At 38.3% G+C, this 18,590-nt stretch overlaps 1 protein-coding gene across 4 annotated transcripts in view; it reads right to left on the reverse strand.

Annotated features, from left to right (window-relative positions):
* Positions 1 to 18,590, reverse strand: part of LOC109113059 (laminin subunit alpha-4-like) — a 67,543-nt gene that overhangs the window by 28,427 nt on the left and 20,526 nt on the right. For 3 of the 4 annotated variants that reach the window (XM_042777376.1, XM_042777375.1, XM_042777377.1), the window contains exons 2-8: positions 14,953 to 15,054; positions 13,969 to 14,096; positions 8,572 to 8,652; positions 8,261 to 8,475; positions 6,007 to 6,107; positions 5,671 to 5,851; positions 3,479 to 3,562 (exon numbers count right to left, since the gene is read on the reverse strand). In XM_042777376.1, the coding sequence (XP_042633310.1) occupies positions 3,479 to 3,562; positions 5,671 to 5,851; positions 6,007 to 6,107; positions 8,261 to 8,475; positions 8,572 to 8,652; positions 13,969 to 14,096; positions 14,953 to 15,054 (892 nt within the window). Of the gene's footprint in view, positions 1 to 3,478; positions 3,563 to 5,670; positions 5,852 to 6,006; positions 6,108 to 8,260; positions 8,476 to 8,571; positions 8,653 to 8,994; positions 9,089 to 13,968; positions 14,097 to 14,952; positions 15,055 to 18,590 lie in introns of those variants that run through there. The other variant, XM_042777378.1, reaches the window with a different exon arrangement.

Consider the following 18,590-nt stretch of genomic DNA (forward strand, 5'->3'; position numbering starts at 1 on the left):
TGAATATTTCTTAGCTTTCAATATTGATATAGTAAAAACAAATTACAGAAAAAATCTTTATAGAAAATCTGAATGGTACAAACCTGAATGGGGCTTATTCATGCAAACTCACTGGCCAAGTCAAAAGAGGCCACACTTGACTCTATGATGTTCTGGTTATTTATATTATAAATAACCAGAAGATAGATTTATTCTATCTTACACTATCTAATGGGTGGCTGGTCGTTTTCTGTTATGTCTCCTAAGCTATGGAACACTTTACCACTGGCACTGAGGACTATAACTTAAAGCCTAGGTGTTTACCCAATACTTACAGTCATAATTCTGTTTCTTTAGACAATTTACAACTCCTGTACTACTAATTGTAATGCTCTCTCAGAGTATGTCTTGTGTTTACTACTCTTTGTGTTTGTCTGTTTATACTATCCATTTTCTGTTTTGTTTCCTCAATACTATGCTATGTGTTTCTGCTTTTGTATTTAATTGTACAGTATCATGATATGCAACTGCAATCACTTCTGTTTCTGGACTGGGCAAATGTCTACTGTCCACTTAAAGGGTTACTCCACCACAAAATGAAAATTTTGTCATTAATCATTTACCCCCATGTTGTTCCAAACCCATAAAAGCTTTGCTCGCCTTTGGAACACAATTTAAGATATTTTGGATGAAAACAGGAAAGCTTGAGAATGTCCCATAGACTGCCAAATAAATAACAGTGTTAAGCTCCAGGATTCAAGAATTAAGATTCAAGAGATTCAAGACTTTTATTTGTCACATACATGGTTATATGGAGAGCATATGACCAGCAGTGAAATGTAAGTCAGGTCCGCTTCATGGACAGTGCAATTATTAAAGAACACAAACACAAGGAAATTATACAAAAAGATATATAAAAATATATATGGAAAAAGTAAGATAAAAAAATAAGAATAAAACAACTGTAGACCCTGAGATGCGCTCAGCTAAGCGCACAACTCTCTGCAGGGCTTTGTAGTCTTGACTGGAGCTGTTCCCATACCACACTGAGATACACTGTGTCAATGTGCAGGTGTTTTACTTTGGTTTCCAGGGCGACGCTGATTCCTCTGGGAGTGCTCGTCTCCTCAGCTGATACAGATGGTACAGTCTTTGCCTGGCTTTCTTAACCTGAGTTTGAATGTGGCTAGTCCAAGTCAGGTCCTCGGAGATGTTTACACCAAGGTACTTGAAGCTGCTCACCCTCTCCACAGGGGTCCCACTGATCATAAGAGATGTGTAAGGTTGCTGCTGTCTCTTCCTGAAGTCCACAATCAGCTCTTTAGTTTTACTTACATTTATAGAGAGACAATTGTCCTGGCACCATGATGTGAGTTTCTCTACCTCATCCAAGTATGCGGCTTCATTGTTGTTGGAAATGAGGCCCAGAACCACAGTATCATCAGCAAATTTGATATTAGATGTAGAGCTGTGGGAAGACACGCAGTCATGTGTGTAGAGAGAGTAGAGCAGGGGACTCAGAACACAGCCCTGTCGAGCTCCCACGTTCAGGGTGATGGAGTTAGAGGTGAACTGGCCTACTTTCACCACCGGAGGTCTGCCGGTGAGGAAATCAAGAATCCAGTTGCATAGTAAAGAATTCAGGCCGAGGTTCCTGAGTTTAGAATCTAGCTTGATGGGGACTATAGTATTGAAAGCTGAGCTATATTTGATGAATAGCAGCCTTACATAGTTCCCATTGCTGCCTTCAATGTGCGTGAGAGAAGAGTACAAGATGTGAGAGATGGCATCATCAGTGGATCTATTTGGGTGATCAGAGATGGAGGAGCAAATGTTCCCCGTACTCACTCATGTTCCCCGACGAGAGCCCGGCGTTGTATGCAGCAGTGCGTTTGTTTACTGCAGCACGGATTGTTCTTTCCACCCACGGTTTCTGATTTGAGAAGGTCCTTATAGTTATAGTTTCTGTAGCTTGTTCGGTTAGCGTGTTTACAAAGCTTAATTCTACATCCTTGAACTCAGTGACGTTAGAGGAACTCGTTCAGAACATGTCCCAGTCTACGTCATCAAGAGCCGACTGTAGCATGGCTTCAGAGTGGGCGGACCAACGCGTCACTACCCTCTGCATCGGGGGTTCTTGAACGAGCCTTTGTTTATATTCCGGTGTGAGGAAAATGGCGGCATGGTCCAATTTGCCAAAAGGTGGTAGTGAGCGAGTTTTGTAGGCATTCTAAAACTGAGCGTAGCAATGATCCAGTGTATTCGGTCCTCTGGTTGGACAGGATACATGTTGGTATAAGTTCGCCATGACCTGCCTAAGGTTGGCTTTGTTAAAAGCGATGATAAGAGCAGCGTCAGGATGTTTGTTGATGTAACATGTGAGCACATCGTGGAGCTTAGACAAAGCCAAGCCGGTGTCAGCTTGTGGTAGGATGTAAACAGCAGTAACAATGATCGATGAAAACTCCCGGGGCAGATAGAATGGACGGCAAAATAACGGATAGCTGTTCCAGATGAGGCGAGCAGGAGTGCGACAGAGTGGAGATATTCCTGGGGTCACATCATTTCTTGTTAATCATGAAACACACTCCTCCACCTTTGGATTTACCTGCGTTGGCTGTTCTGTCCATCCATAAAACAGAGAAGTTATCAGACGGCGTTACAGCAGTGTCCGGGACCAAGGGCGTGAGCCATGTTTCAGACAAACAAAGGATGTTACAGTCCCTTATGTCCCGTTGGAAACTTATCCTGGCTCTAAGATCGTCCATCTTATTCTCCAGAGACTGGACATTGGCGAGCAGAATGCTCAGCAAAGGAGGGCTGTGTGCTATTTTTGTCTGGTGCGAATCCCAGCACGCTTTCCCCAGTGAACCTGAAACAGGTTAGTGAAGCGGTAACCAATGTCCAAAAGTGTTCCTTTGTCGTAAGTATGAAAAAGCATCGTCAGAATAGTTGGAAAGTATGAAAGCATAGTCAGAATAGTCCATCTGCCATCAGTGATTCAACCATAACATTATGAAGCGACGAGAATACTTTTTGTACACGAAGAAAACAAAAATAATGACTCAATTCCTCTCCTCTGTGTCTCTCCAAATCAGCGTAGCACCATTTTGGCAATTCTAAGCAGTACGTAGATGGCGTACAGTCTTCTGTGTCAGCCGCACTGCGCCGATGCGCTGTTTGCTTTCAAACCAAAGCGTAAATACACGTAAAAAACATATCCTTGTGGCACGGCTGATACAGAAGAGCATAAGCCACCTGCATACTGCTCAGATTTGTCAAAATGGCGCTACATTCTGACGATGATTTGTTTTACTGATTGTTGTATGAAAACTTTATTAATTTTAGAAAATTAACCTTTAGGAACAAATTAACAAATAAAAAGGCCCACGAGCCCTTTAAATTAAATTTCAATGTGGTCTTGGTCTTTTGGATCCAACTGTATATTGTTTGAATTACTTTTTAATTTTGTTGTTTTGTCTTGTGTCATTGAACTCACCGATATTACACTCGGTGATGTTCGAGGCCTCAGGTAGACACTCTCCTGTGTGTATGTCACAATTCTCCTCTGGACAATCACATTCTGAGAAACAGAAACACACAGTATACAGTCTGTTTATTATACCTTTACACAAAATAGAACACCCTAAGCAAGTACACAACCTTGATGACAAACAAAAGGACAGGTAAAAGAACAGTAAAATTGTTATGAAACAGAAGTAGTGACAGCTCTTACATGTCACATCAGAGAGCTTTTCTAAACATATTCTAAAAGTGTGCATATTTGTTACATACATGTGCACAAATTATGATGTATCCTCAAGTAAATAAGCACGATATGTATTCTTTTATTTTTTTTTTATTTTTTTTTTTTTGTAAACCCTTACCAAAAAGTAGTATACTTCAAGTTTATTTTATTAAGTATACTTAAGTAAAGTTCAAGTATATTTTTAAGTATACTTTATGTAGCAAGTATACAAATATCAGTGTTCTAGTAGTATACTTGTAAGTGTTTCAATACACTTTGGGACTAAATTTGCCCACTTTCTAGTATATATAAGTATACTTTAAGTATAACAGTAGCAAACTTTGAGTACACAACTAGTTTACCTCTATGTTTGTAGTTTGTACTGCAATTATACTAAAAGTGAACTTATCGGTATACTGATAGTTTACTAATTAAATACTTTGTACACTTTGAAGTATAGTCTCAGTAAACTACTAGTTTAGTAGTTTTATACTGCAAGTATACTCATAAGTTTTCTTTAAATGAACTTTACATCATACTTTAAGTATACTACTATGTCCCTATTTAGGTTTTAATTTGTATATATTTTGTATTTTGAACATACAACACATCCAAAGAAAGAACAGGGTATCTGCTTGTAAACAGCATCTAGCTTCATGCATTCTTTTTTAAACACTTTAATGTGGATAAGTTTCATAAAAAATAAAGAAATAACATTTTGAACTAAAAGCTGAAAAAAGACTATGAATCGGATTCAGAATGATAATCAAAAGGTAGATGGAGTCGCTCAACACCCCAAAGCTTGACTGTAATTATTACCTCTTCAGTGGTCGACATTTTATTCCATAACGTTACAGTTTTGATGCCGTTTCATATCAGATGTTACATATGTTAGTATCTGTTGTTGTTGTTTTTTCTTCACTTGTGTTTTTTTGGGAAATTCTGTGCAGAAGATGTGAACTAGCGCCCTCTTCCATATAATAGTGAAAAAATGGATTCTAGGAGCACAAGTATAGCTCAAATATATTTAGACTTTTTGTAAGTATAAGTCAAGTATACTTAAATGCCATTTTAAGTATATTTCTGAGGAGTACATAAAGCCCATTTCTGAGAAGTACATAAAAAGTAAACTAAAAGCATACTTTTCTTTTTTTTAGTTTAAAATAAGTATACTAATAGCACACTTGAATAAACTTCTTTTTCGTAAGGGAACACCAATGGTCACTGAAACACCCTAAGCAGCTGGGGTTAAACTATCTGAAACATTTTCTGAGAAGACAATTATTACAACTGTTATCACTCATTTCCTATTTGACACGTTGTTTCACATCAAATCAAAACTTGCTTGGACCACAAATGTGGCTGGTATGTTAAGAGGGAGATTATGTTGTCATAGGAAATACATCATTAATGTAAATCCCTGTTCTTATGTGCAGGTGGCCAAGCGGCTGTGTGGGTGTGTAAATTCCTTAATGAAATTATGAATGATGGGTTGTGGGAACAGCTGTTCAACTGTTCTGCTCAGGACAAGGGTGATGAATAGTGACCCTCTGCTTTCTCCCATTAAAATTTAAATTCACAAGCCAGATGGAAGTGGTATTGCAGTGAACCAGAAAAACATCCGTAACAGCGCTGTTAAAATGACTTATTTGCTTAGTGAAGTTTTCATAGCTGATCTGTTGGGCACTTTCATTATATAGGTTATTTTAAAGTCTTGAAGAGTTTGGTTTGATGGGTCTTTTGAAACAATAAAATTTGGCTTTTAGAATTTTGTTTTGTTTTGTTTGAAACCCATTGTAAAAACAACCTAATATGTATAATTTCAGAATAACTACAGAATCTTTACATTGCAATTCTTACAAAATAGAACAGACACTGTAATGGGCTGATCTTGCTCCAGCAGTGAATCATGCCATATGCAGTGAGATCACACACAGACTCACTCTTGCAGCCGGATGGGCTGTAATCCCAGAATCCTGGCAGGCAGTGCTCACAGTACCGGCCTCCAGCCCCCGGGCGGCACTGACAGCTGTGTGTAAGAGGGTGACAAGTGGCACGAAGGGCAGCAAAGGCACATTCACACCGACGGCAACCCATGCATCTGCCAAATCCAGAATAACCCTCCTATATATGCAAAATTAGAAGATTCTCAAAAGATACTGCAGATTAAATGTGCTCAGTATGCACATGTATTTGAGTATACAGTTCATGCATTCTAAGAAACAGAGATGGAATTTCTTGGCCTTACATTTCCTTAAGTATGTCATGAATGTCCATACCTCACATCTGTCACATAGGCGACCTGTGACTCCAGGTTTACAGTGACAGATGCCTGTCCTGTCATCACATGATGCAGTACCACACTTATTGCACTGACACTCTGAAAAACAGAGAGAGAGAGAGAGAGAGAGAGAGAGAGAGAGAGAGAGAGAGAGAGATCTCATAACAACCCTCTAAACGATAAAAAAACTGTATCACTTGAGCTATTAATATAAAACATACATGAAATATACGCAACATATTTAGAATTAGAAAACGTTAGTTTTGGAAGGGACTATCTATGGTTGATGCTGGAGAGTTTGGAGAAACCAGTTTGAAATGATTATTTGGCAGTTCTGTTTCATACTGCTACAGGGGCATAATTACACACATTTTTAAAGTCTTACAACTATGGATTAATAATCAATAGAACTACAGTCTCCATAATACTCCATATTTACATTGGCCAGTCCGGTTTTGACAAGCAAATCAGCAAGCAAATCTTTTAGCAATGCATCTGGTTGCTAAAAGTCTTACATAATTGCTGCTGCACTGCTTTAACAACAATCTGATAGAGACTTTTATATTTATATCTTAACACAATGAAAATGTTAGCAAGATGTTTCGCTGTTACCCTAGTGAAAAATAAATATACTAAAATATATTTGAAATACATTTATTTCATGATAAGTATACAACAAGTACATTTACATATATATATGTACTTATACCCTGCAATTGTACTTTTAGTATACTGAACTGGTATACTTAAAGCCTGCTAAATTAGAACAACTAATTTTGTGCTCAATGCACTTTAATTGTGTGGAAGTAGTGCTGAGCTCTAACTAAAGACATACTGAACTATTGCAATCTTGCATTTAAAGTCTGATATTATTCAAAGATCATACAATCCTGATCAATAGTGACATTAAAACACATTAGGCTTTATATTAAGAAATGTGCATTGTGCACAAGCAGTACTCCAAATAAAGTTTAATTATACATTTTTATAGCAGTAAGTCTCAAGCGATATGTAAGTAAATACATTAATAGATATGAACTATGCATTAAATCTACTACTTAGTAAAAAATAAATTAATACTTAGTATGAAATAAATTATATTACTTTTTTACTAGGGTATTGTTAAGCCCAGCTCACAATGGTAGCTGCTTTTCTTGCTGCATGTTGACAGTCTATAGTTGGTGTATGATGTTTTGGTATATGTGGTGTGGAGTCATTTTTGTTGTAGATTTTTTTTTTGTTAAAAATTATTACTAGTACTTACCTTTTCTTTTTCTTGTCTATCATATTCAAAAATAAAAAATAAAAAAATAAAATAAAAAAAACCCTGGCTACGTGTTCTGTACTAGACTAATTGAGACTTGTCATGCCACTTGTATACCGTTGTTGTTCTCTCGTTGATCTGATTGTTTCTACTGTTCTCATTTGTAAGTCGCTTTGGATAAAAGCATCTGCTAAATGATTAAATGTAAATGTAAATGTAATAACAAGAGAGAATACAAACTGCTGTGTCATTACACTTGATAACTGGCTAGCAATTAATCTGGACCATTTTTACAGTAGGATTCTTTATAGTCCCACGTGACGTGGCTTTTAAGGGCACACACAATCCACAGACATGTTGAACTGAAAACTGAAATAAATAAATAAATAAATAAAACTAAAATAAATTAAATGCTTTAGGTGTGAGTGAGATTATGAATGTGTGATTGTGTGATAGCCCCATGATAGACTGGCCATCCATCCAGGGTGTTTCACCACAACCCTACATAAGAAACGCAGTGTGGAAAATGGATGGATTGATGAATAGATCTACAAAGTATAAATGATATTCATGAATAGCTCTATGTATGTGAGCTGAACACTGTTACCAGAAATAACTGAGGCATAATAAGTAGAACACAGAAGTAGTTGTGCAAGAGACTTAGACTACCCACATGGCTGACATGTTAAAGACAGTTTGTTAATGCTAACAATGCCAGTTCAACTTGAACGCTGAAATTATAGTTTCAAAGTCCATTTAATTGAGCAGTTACACGTGTATACATAGAAACAAAATATAATATAATGTAACTGCTGGGTCATGTTAACACTAAGCCACAATTGATCAGAGTCTTGGGAATGTTAGCATAAAAGGGTTTTCAAAGTTTACAACTTTAGAAATTGAGGTATGTAGACGGCCCTGTTGTCTAGATATTACCATATAACTTTTCACATGGCCAGTAATGTATTGTACTATTGCTGGCACCTACCCCGACAGTCTTTAGCACTGATGGCATCCCCGTAAAAACCTGGTGCACATCTTTCACAGTTGTCACCTGTGGTGTTACCCCAGCAGTTTAGACACTGGCCTGTCACATTATTGCACTCATTGAAGATAAGGTTTGGGTCAGAGTTGCCATTACAGTCACACTTTTTGCAGGAATTGCCCATCTCCATTGGATTGCCATAGTAACCTGGAGCACATTGGTGGTGAGCGAAGGAAAATATAATTAATGAGTGAAATACAAAAATCCAACTTCAAAACTATATATAACATGCTATTTGTGGGTGGAGAACCAACCTCTCGCAGTAGTGTCCAGCATACCCGTCCTGGCACACACATCTCAGAAAATTACCTCTCTTGTCACAGTGAGTTGCAAAGCTGAAAACCAAACAAACAAAGAAACATCAGTGTCATTTCTGTTTTTAGGTTTTGTTTCATGTTTATTTTTTTTATTGTTGAATCGCTGAAACAGCCTCTTTAGATCCTACGCTGGCTGTTGTGTTCCCGTCCACCTACTGAGCTGGACTGTGATTCATTGATGGAACAAGAAAGACTCAGATGACAGAGAGAAAAAAAAAAAAAAAAACAACATTAATACATTGGCTTATAAATCCTATTAAACAGATGCACCTTTCTTAAATATGTCATTAATGATTTATACACTATACAACTTTCCAATCCATTATTCAGCAGTTTTTTTAAGTGTAAAATTTCCTATACCCTTTTCTTTTAACTTTTCCACCAGGATTATCCTTTCATTTTGATAAGCAGTGCAATATATTAATACCCTACTCCTGGAGAGCTACTGTCCTACAGATTTCAGCTCCAACCCCAATCAAACACACCTGAAACAGCTAATCAAGGTGTTCAGGGCTACTTGATAATTACAGACAGGTGTGTTGGAGCAGGGTTGGAACTGAAGTCTGCAGGACGGTAGCTCTCCAGGAGCAGGGTTGGAGATCCCTGCTCTACAGTTTCTGCTAATCCACATAGACTGCAATTCCCAGACTCATGTTTGTTCATTCTATACAGGGAATAATTAAGAGCTGCATGCCCAATTTCACGTTCATTGTTTTCATGTCTCTTATTTTCTCATAGTAATAATTCCTGTCTAGTCATGTGATTTCACTTGATCCTTTTGTATTCCTGCCTAGTGTGTGTGTGTAATGTTCTGATTGGTTTGCTTTAGTCATGTGCCTTGTTTCCCATTGCTTGGTTTCTGTCATGTGACCCTCTTTGTTTGGTATTTATAGACCTCACGTTTCATTTGTCTCTCAGCGAATAGTTCTCACTATGCTTGCCTCAGTGGACTCTTTACAATCGGACTCGTCCTGCAGGACACTATTTTAGAATTTTGTCATTTTACCAACCATTTTGCATGAATTTTCCAATCATCTATAATGATTTTCAAGGATCACAAAATAAATTTAGGTAAACTTAACTCTCTGGTGTTGTTCGGTCATTTTAGACCGAAAATTTGTTTTGAAATGTAAAAAATTGCTGCTTCCTTGGAATGGTAAAAAAAAATATATATTTTTTTGTGTTGTTCACGGTCATGAACAACATTGGAAATATGCAACTATGAAACATACAGAATTTTTTGTGTGTACATATATATACACACTGGGTACGGAAAGTATTCAGACCCCCTTAAATTTCACTTTGTTATATTGCAGCCATTTGCTAAAATCATTTAAGTTCATTTTTTTTCCTCAATGTACACACAGCATAAAAAAAAAAAAAAAAAAATGCACCCCATATTGACAGAAAAACACAGAATTGTTGACATTTTTGTACATTTATTAAAAAAGAAAAACTGAAATATCACATGGTCCTAAGTATTCAGACCCTTTGCTCGTTATTTAGTAGAAGCACCCTTTTGATCTAATGCAGCTGAGTCTTTTTGGGAAAGATGCAACAAGTTTTTCACACCTGGATTTGGGGATCCTCTGCCATTCCTCCTTGCAGATCCTCTCCAGTTCTGTCAGGCTGGAGGGTAAACGTTGGTGGACAGCCATTTTCAGAAGGTTTTCGTCCAGGATATCCCTGTACTTAGGCCAAAAAGTTCTATCTTGGTCTCATCAGACCAGAGAATCTTATTTCTCTGTTTTTTAGCAAACTCCATGCGGGCTTTCATGTGTCTTGCACTGAGGAGAGGCTTCCGTCGAGCCACTCTGCCATAAAGCCCCAACTGGTGGAGGGCTGCAGTGATGGTTGACTTTCTACAACTTTCTCCCATCTCCCGACTGCATCTCTGGAGCTCAGCCACAGTGATCTTTGGGTTCTTCTTTACCTTTCTTACCAAGGCTCTCCTCCGATAGCTCAGTTTGGCCGGACGGCCAGCTCTAGGAAGGGTTCTGGTGTCCCAAACATCTTCCATTTAAGGATTATGGAGGCCACTGTGCTCTTAGAAACCAAAAGTGCAGCAGAAATTTTTTTGTAACCTTGGCCAGATCTGTGCCTTGCCACAATTCTGTCTCTAAGCTCTTCAGGCAGTTCCTTTGACCTCATGATTCTCATTTACTCTGACATGCACTGTGAGCTGTAAGGTCTTATATAGACAGGTGTGTGGCTTCCCTAATCAAGTCCAATCAGTATAATCAAACACAGCTGGACTCAAATGAAGGTGTAGAACCATCTCAAGGATGATCAGAAAAAATGGACAGCACCTGAGTTAAATATATGAGTGTCACAGCAAAGGGTCTGAATACTTAGGACCATGTGATATTTCAGTTTTTCTTTAATAAATCAGCAAAAATGTCAACAATTATGTGTTTTTCTGTCAATATGGGATGCTGTGTGTACATTAATGAGGAAAAAAATAAATGATTTTAGCAAATGGCTGCAATATAACAAAGAGTGAAAAATTTAAGGGGGTCTGAATACTTTCTGTACCCACTGTATATATATACATATATATAAACAAAACAAAAATATATTACATTGATTTTAGTGAAAATAAAGTTTCATTTCAGGTGTTCAGTCACTTTTGATCTTAAACACAAATATGACCCTCAAATGAACAATACAAAAGGGTAAAGCAAAGTTTTTACCTTAAAGTGTTACCAATGCATCATTATGAAAATAATTTAAAAAGTCCTTCACATTGTCATGGAACTGCACAGGTACACAAAGGTTAAGTAATTCAAAACAGGCAAAGGTCATAATACAAGCAATGCACACAATGACAGAGTTCAGGGCTGAGGCAAACACAGTAATCCAGATAAACAGGCAGAATGTAAAGAACTAAGGAAACAAGACACAAGTGAACCATCCGGTAGAGCAGAAGACCACCAGAGCGGAGCAGAGGGAGCTGAAGACCACCAGGGCAGAGCTGAAGACCTCTAGGGTTGAGCAGGCGGAACTGAAGACCAGCAGAGCAGAAGGGAACGAAGATCCCCACAGTGGAGCAGATGACCACCACAGCAGAACAGATGGCACCAAAGATCCCCACGGTGGAGCAGATGACCAACACACCAGAGTAAATGGGTCTGAAGATCCCCACAGTGGAGCGGATGACCACCGGGGTGGAGTTGATAGAGCTAAGGACCACTTCAACGGAGATGATGGTGCAGTGGACCACTAAGATGGCTCAGGCTGAGCAGATGTACACCAAAGTGAAGCTGACAAGGCAGATGACCACCAAGGTGGATCAGGTGGGACTGCAATAGAGAGCACAAAGAAGTTAACAACAGCCTCTGTAGACATAACAGAACAGACAGATCAGGAATGGCAAATTTGGCCTTGACTGGGCAAGCAAAGTATCCAGGAACGGTCTCCTTGGCTGTGACAGGACAGGTGAAGAACTCAGAGATGGCCTCCTTGGGTGTGACAGGGCAGACAAGGGTGTCAGAGATAGCCTCTTTGGCCGTGACAGGCCAGACTGTGATTTAATAAGTGGCCTCCTTCGCCATAACTGGACATGAGACAGTTAAGGGACAGCCTTCTTGGCCATGACAGGACAGGCAGGGAGCTCAAGGGTGCCCTCTGTGGTTGAGACAGGACAGGTAGTGAACTCACAGCCTGGCACCAACACAGGACTGAACTCTGGGGCAGATTAATGGACTGGAGCAGGCCCTGGAACGGACTCGTGGACTGAAGCGGATGCTGCCACCTCAGAAGTGTTTATGTCCAGACACACAAAATGGTGACCGCCTGATAACTGGGAGTGCAGCAGGGGGCGGAACCTATAAGATCACTAAGCTTGAGAACACTGAAACCACCGGGATACCTGCCACTCGCACCGACATCAGCGGTGGGTCTGCCACACTGGACATCAGTCTTGGTTGCCTGGGTACTGCCTTTTTAGCTTCAGGTGCAACATTCATTATGGCCAGGTACACTGGCATGCTGTCCATTACAGCTGAAGACTCTGGCATTATGTCCATGATGACTGGAGACTCTTGCATGCCAGCCATCTTGCAGAGAGGCTCTAGTGTTGCAGCCATGTTATGAACTGGCTCTGGCGTGAGAACCACAGGACAGGAATTTGCTGAAAGCACAGGACTAGCAACCATCAAAACAGAAACTGCTGATGCCCCCACCCCCAAAATGTTTAGGGATTAGCATCCTTAACTTCCCCAATAGTGAAAGAAGAGCCACTCATTATTAGCTCAAAGTCCAAAAATTCAGCCAGTGACCCTCTAGGACCATCACGGATGAATTTAGATTGATAATGTTTATTGTTTCCATAGAGTAAAGAAATGAATAAGTGAGTGTGGTCTTGGTGTTGGGTGTTAGTGTTGTGATGGTTGTGGTTGTGGTCCTCAAGACATTGATTACCGTGACGCAGGTGGATGGTTCTTATTGGCTCCTAGCTCCCTCCTCTTCGCTGTGGGCCTTCAGTCAACTGGCTCCACCAGGTTCCCTCGTCCTTCCGGCTCAGCCTTGGTCTGTTGTCGACTATCCGTCGCCTTGGCATTGACTAAAACTAGACTAAAATGTCATCAGTTTTTGTTGACTAAAACTAGACTAGACTAAAAAGAGTATGAACGTGAATAAAACATCACGCTGTTTTATGTTTATTTGGTTATTAAAGTTTTATTTGAGTGTCCGCAGGTTCCTGCCTCCTTCTTCCTGTGATTGTGACGTTTGTACGTTGTTACACGTACTATTATACATTATGCACATCTTCTACCTGTTCTGTCATTGTTGTTGTTTTATTACAATAATTTTCATGAAATCACTCTACGTCAGCATGCCTTATGATGTTTAAAAATTAACTCAGTGACTAAATTTCATGCCACTGGAAAAAAGCAATAATAAAAATGCAGCTGTCAGAAATTAAATCTAAACTACAATTAAATGTCTTGATATTAAGTTTCAACAGCTGTTTTTCTTTCCTTCTGTCTTTTTATTGGGGGGGCAATGTTGTGTCTTTCTATCACTGCATCTGTGTAGTTAACTTCTGAGAGGTTTCCACTTACTTGTAGCATAAGGCCCTCCCACTTGGAGGTATCTACAGCCAAACATGTTGTATTGTACACAACTGATGTTGTGTTTAATGATTAAAATGTAAACAGATGCAGTCACACAAGTAACAACACTAGTCATAAAAAAAATGGTATTGCTTTGTTGATGCATGTAATATTTAAAACCGAATAACAAAAACTAAAGTCATCTGCTTTTTTTTATGTTGCTGTTATGGTTTGTGTCAGCATGCTCTGTTTAGCCAGAGCTCAAGTCTGGACTCACTTGTTAGATTCAAATGATAGTGGGCAGGCACATGGTCTACACACAAAGGTGCCATCAGGATGAAACACAGGTAAATATCTATCTTCACATTGCTCACAGAAATCTCCAACGGTGTGGTCCTGACATTCCTAAAATACAGAAAAAAAGTGAGATACATTTCAGCGAAACATTTTAAACAAAGGCTGGTTACAGAAATGTTAAACTCTATCAACACTCTATCCCATATGTCATGGCTCTTTGACTCCAGCCCTGGAGGGCCGGTGTCCTGCAGAATTTATTTTCATGTCCAACCCAAATAAAACACATCTGCCTTTAATTTGCAAGTGATACTGAACACTGTGATAAGTTTGTTCCGAGATGTTTGGTTATGGTTGGAACTAACGTCTGCCGGACAGCTGCCCTCCAGGACTGGACGTGCCCTGCCTTATGTGTATGCTATCAACTACCACATAGAAGAATTCCTGTTCAGCCCCCTGAAGCTTATGTTTTTATTAAAGCATATAGATTAATTAAAAATTTTTATAATTTAAAATATAAAGTTGTCTGAACTTTTAATGATGCATTTCTGGCCTTTTGGAGCAGGGCAAAATTATAGCATGCTGCGTAATTATTCCCTGTGACTCTTCTAAGAAAGACCAAGTTTGCTTTTGTCGGGATTAGTATTATGTTGTAGATATTTTTATGGTTCTATATTGCCTTCTCAATACTGGATCATAAATTAATTTGAAATTCATAATTAAAGGATGCAAGGACCCAGTGAATGGGCATTGTCTGATAATTCTTTTGTGGTAAGGTGTTTTATTTATTGTTTACTTAGGTCATTCGTCCAAATACCATCTTCTATTTCTCTTTGGTGTACCAAAAAAAAAAAAAAAAAAAAAAGGTTTTGTTTACATTTTAAGAATAGATGGTTGGCTATTGATGGCATGGAATAATGTTAGAAAAAAGACAGATGATTTAAAGAGTTTTGAAATTAATGCTTACAATGCATATCCCAGTGATGTCCTCGCAGCTGTCAGCATGGCCTTTACAGTTACAGGGGAGACATGTTTCCTGCTCACTCAGGAAGAAACCTCGTGAACATACCTGCAATAAAGAAACAACCAAACATGAGCATGAACTATCAACATAGTCATGATATCTGCCATATCTCTACTATATATTTTTTCTTTAATTATGGCACCTCGCATCCCAGATTTAAAATCTAAGCAAAAAGTAAATATCAATATTTCAGTATTTGGTGTGATTGGTGTTGTAACACAACCATGCATTTAGCCAGTAATAAAGATTCAGTTTCATGAGGATGAGAATAACGATGTAGAGATAATCTCTACAGGGCTGGATGGGACCAATGGAGTAGTTGTTCATATCCATCATTAGAACTGCTTGACTGAAGAACTTGGAAATGCTGTTGGCTGTTGTGTGTGTTGGTAATTATACAATATGGCTTAATACACAATGGACTAATGAAATACAAATGTTAAACAACTTTTACTGTATTAACAATGATTAAACATAATATTTGGACTTGACTCTACCAAGATAAATTCTGCTTTGTGTCTATTGCCCAGGAAAATGTTAAAGGGATGGTTAACCCAAAAATGAAAATTTGATGTTTATCTGCTTACCGCCATGGCATCCAAGATGTAGGTGACTTTGTTTCTTCAGTAGAACAAAAACAAAGATTTTGAACTCAAACCGTTCCAGTCTATCAGTCTAATAATGTAAGTGGATATGAATCACAGCTTTGGGAGTAAAAAACAACAACAACAAAAAAAAAAAACATACACAAACAAAACCAAATTAAACCCTGCAGCTTGTGATGACACACTGACGTGTAAAGATATGAAACAATCTGTCTGTGCAAGAAACTGAACAGTATTTATATTGCCTGATGCGTTTTCTTCTTCTTCTTGCTTTACGGCCGATCTTAGACTTATAAGTGCAGTAATGCCACCTATCTCTCAAATGGACCATTGACACTCCTAATTGAGATTGTAGATAGAGTGTCAATGGTCCATTTGAGTGATAGGTGGTGGTAATGCACTTATAAGTCTAAGATCCGCCGTAAAGCAAGAAGAAGAATAAGACGCATCAGGTGCTGGCTGTTGAGAAGAACGCACTCAGGACAGTCAGTTCGGACATTGCGGTGAAAATCAATGGAAAAAAAAAACTACAAGTAATTTTTCTTGCACAGACCAATCATTTCGTGTTTTTACACATAAATATATCATCACGAGCCGCAGGGTTTAATTTGGTTTTGTTTGTGTATGTTTTTTGACTCTCAGAGGCGTGATTCCCGTCCACTTACATTATAAGACTGATAGACTTCAACAGTTTGAGTTAAAAATCTTTGTGTTCTACTGAAGAAATAAAGTCACCTACATCTTGGATGCCCTGGGGGTAAGCATATAAACATCAAATTGTCATTTTTGGGTGAACTATCCCTTTAAGCCATTTGTCTGTAAGCTAAAATTAAATGCAGTTGGGTCATGCCTATTTAGTGCCCAAACTCTGGAACAATCTCCCTAGAATTGTTCGGGAGGCAGACACACTCTGTCAGTTTAAATCTAGATTAAATACTCATCTCTTTAACCTGGCATACACATAACACATGATCACTTTTCTATAATTCAAATCTGTTAAAGGATTGTTGGGCTGCATTAATTAAGTCAACTGGAACCGGGAGCACTTCCCATAACACCCGATGTACATTGTAAGAATGGCATCTATGCTAATATTAGTCTGTTTTATTCTTATTTCAAGGTAACTGTGGCCACCCAGATCTAGTCCATATCCAGACCAGATGGTGGATCAGCCGGTAGAGACAACCTCTACAGCCCTGAATATCAGCGGAGACCATGTCAACTAGACAAACCCTAGAGAAAGATCCTCTGTGAAAACTTCGTCACCTTGTCACCTCGTCTGCCATCAACAGAAGACCACGAAAACCTCTGCTCAATCTGACATGCGCTGCAGCCTGGAATTAAACCACACCATGCTGATTTTGTCTGCCCAGAGGAGAACTGGCACCCTGACTGAGCCTGGTTTCTCCCGAGGTGTTTTTTCCATTTCTGTCACAGATGGAGTTTTGTTTTCTTGCCACTGTCGCCTTTGGCTTGCATAGTTGGGGACACAATTTCTGGCAACATTGTTGACTTGACTGCACAGACACTAATGGAAGAGAACTGAACTGAGCTGGGGTGTGCTTCACAAAAGCATTGTTAGCTAACTATGGTAGTTAGTTCCATTGAAATCTATTGGTAACGATTTAACTTGCGACCATAGTTGCTTTTGGGAAACGCACCCCTGGACGATGACATCACTGAATCAACAATGAACTGACTTTAACTGATAAACTATTGTCTATTTCTATTGTCCTCTTGGATTATCAGCACACGTTTTTTTTTTTTTTTAACTGTTTTCTGTAAAACTGCTTTGACTAGTGTTAATTTCATTAGCCATTTTTAATTTAGTTTTAGTATTTTAAATTAGTCTTAGTTTTAATCCTGGTATCAAATGTACTTTTTAGTTATTTTCCTATTTATGCAACCTTGTCCTGTTTTTGTTCAGTCAAATTTTAGTTGACTAAATGTCTGAGCATTTTAGTCTAGTTTTTTTGTTCAGTCATGTTTTAGTTTTTTTTATGTTTTATATTTTTTGTATAGTTTTAGTAAATAAAATTAGAAAAAAAAAAAAATTTTGCTCAAAATTATAAATCGAAAAGATTGTTGTCATTTGAGAAATTTATTGCACTTTCACCAATAAGCACAAATTAATAGAATGTGGACTGACTCACACACATGGTTTATTTTACCTCATTGTCACACTGGTTTTTGGGTTTTGTTTCTTGTTTAGGTTGTCTTGTATTTTATTTTGATATTTAACCGTTTCATGTTCCTGCCATGTGTTTCCCTATCCTGTCATGTGATCCTGCTATTGGTTCTTTTGTTCAATGTGTCTTGTTGTGAATGGTTGTCTTAGTTATACCGTATAGCCCCATTTTGATCAAGCAATGTTTCCATTAAAAACATAAAATTTAACTTCTCAAATAAAATATCATGGACAAAAAAATATATTTTCCCTGCAATTGATCTTACATAAAAAGTGCCTTTTTAAAATTGTCCTTCATTCTGAAAATGGGTGAAGTGCTATTTAAATCATTTCTTACTATTGAAACCAAATTCGGTTTTCTCAGATGATTGTTTTGTCTAATGTTTTTGTTACAAAAATGTTACAACAACTTCAGTGTTATTAATCTGCTTGTTATTAATTTGTTTGCATCCCTGTTAAAAATTCAGCGGGCCAAAATGTGTTATTCATTGAAGGGATGCTACAAACCTGTCACAAGTTATACAATGCAGTTTCAATATTTCTTGACAAGAAGTGTGCTCTAGCCCTATTAGGATGTATACCATCAGCACAATAAAATTGTCCTCTCTCCCAGAAGAGATCCCAGTTATTATAAAAACTCTTCTTGCTAAACGAATCTAGCCAGTTGTTTAATGCAAAGAGTCTGCTGAAGTATTCATTACCTCTTCTTTATATTGTTGGCCATGGTCCCGAGATTAAGATACTTGTTGCAGGTGTTGTGTTGAGCACAACTTCCACCAGTTCATTAA

Source organism: Cyprinus carpio, chromosome A20 (assembly GCF_018340385.1).
Source record: "Cyprinus carpio isolate SPL01 chromosome A20, ASM1834038v1, whole genome shotgun sequence".
Taxonomy (NCBI): Eukaryota; Metazoa; Chordata; class Actinopteri; order Cypriniformes; family Cyprinidae; genus Cyprinus; species Cyprinus carpio.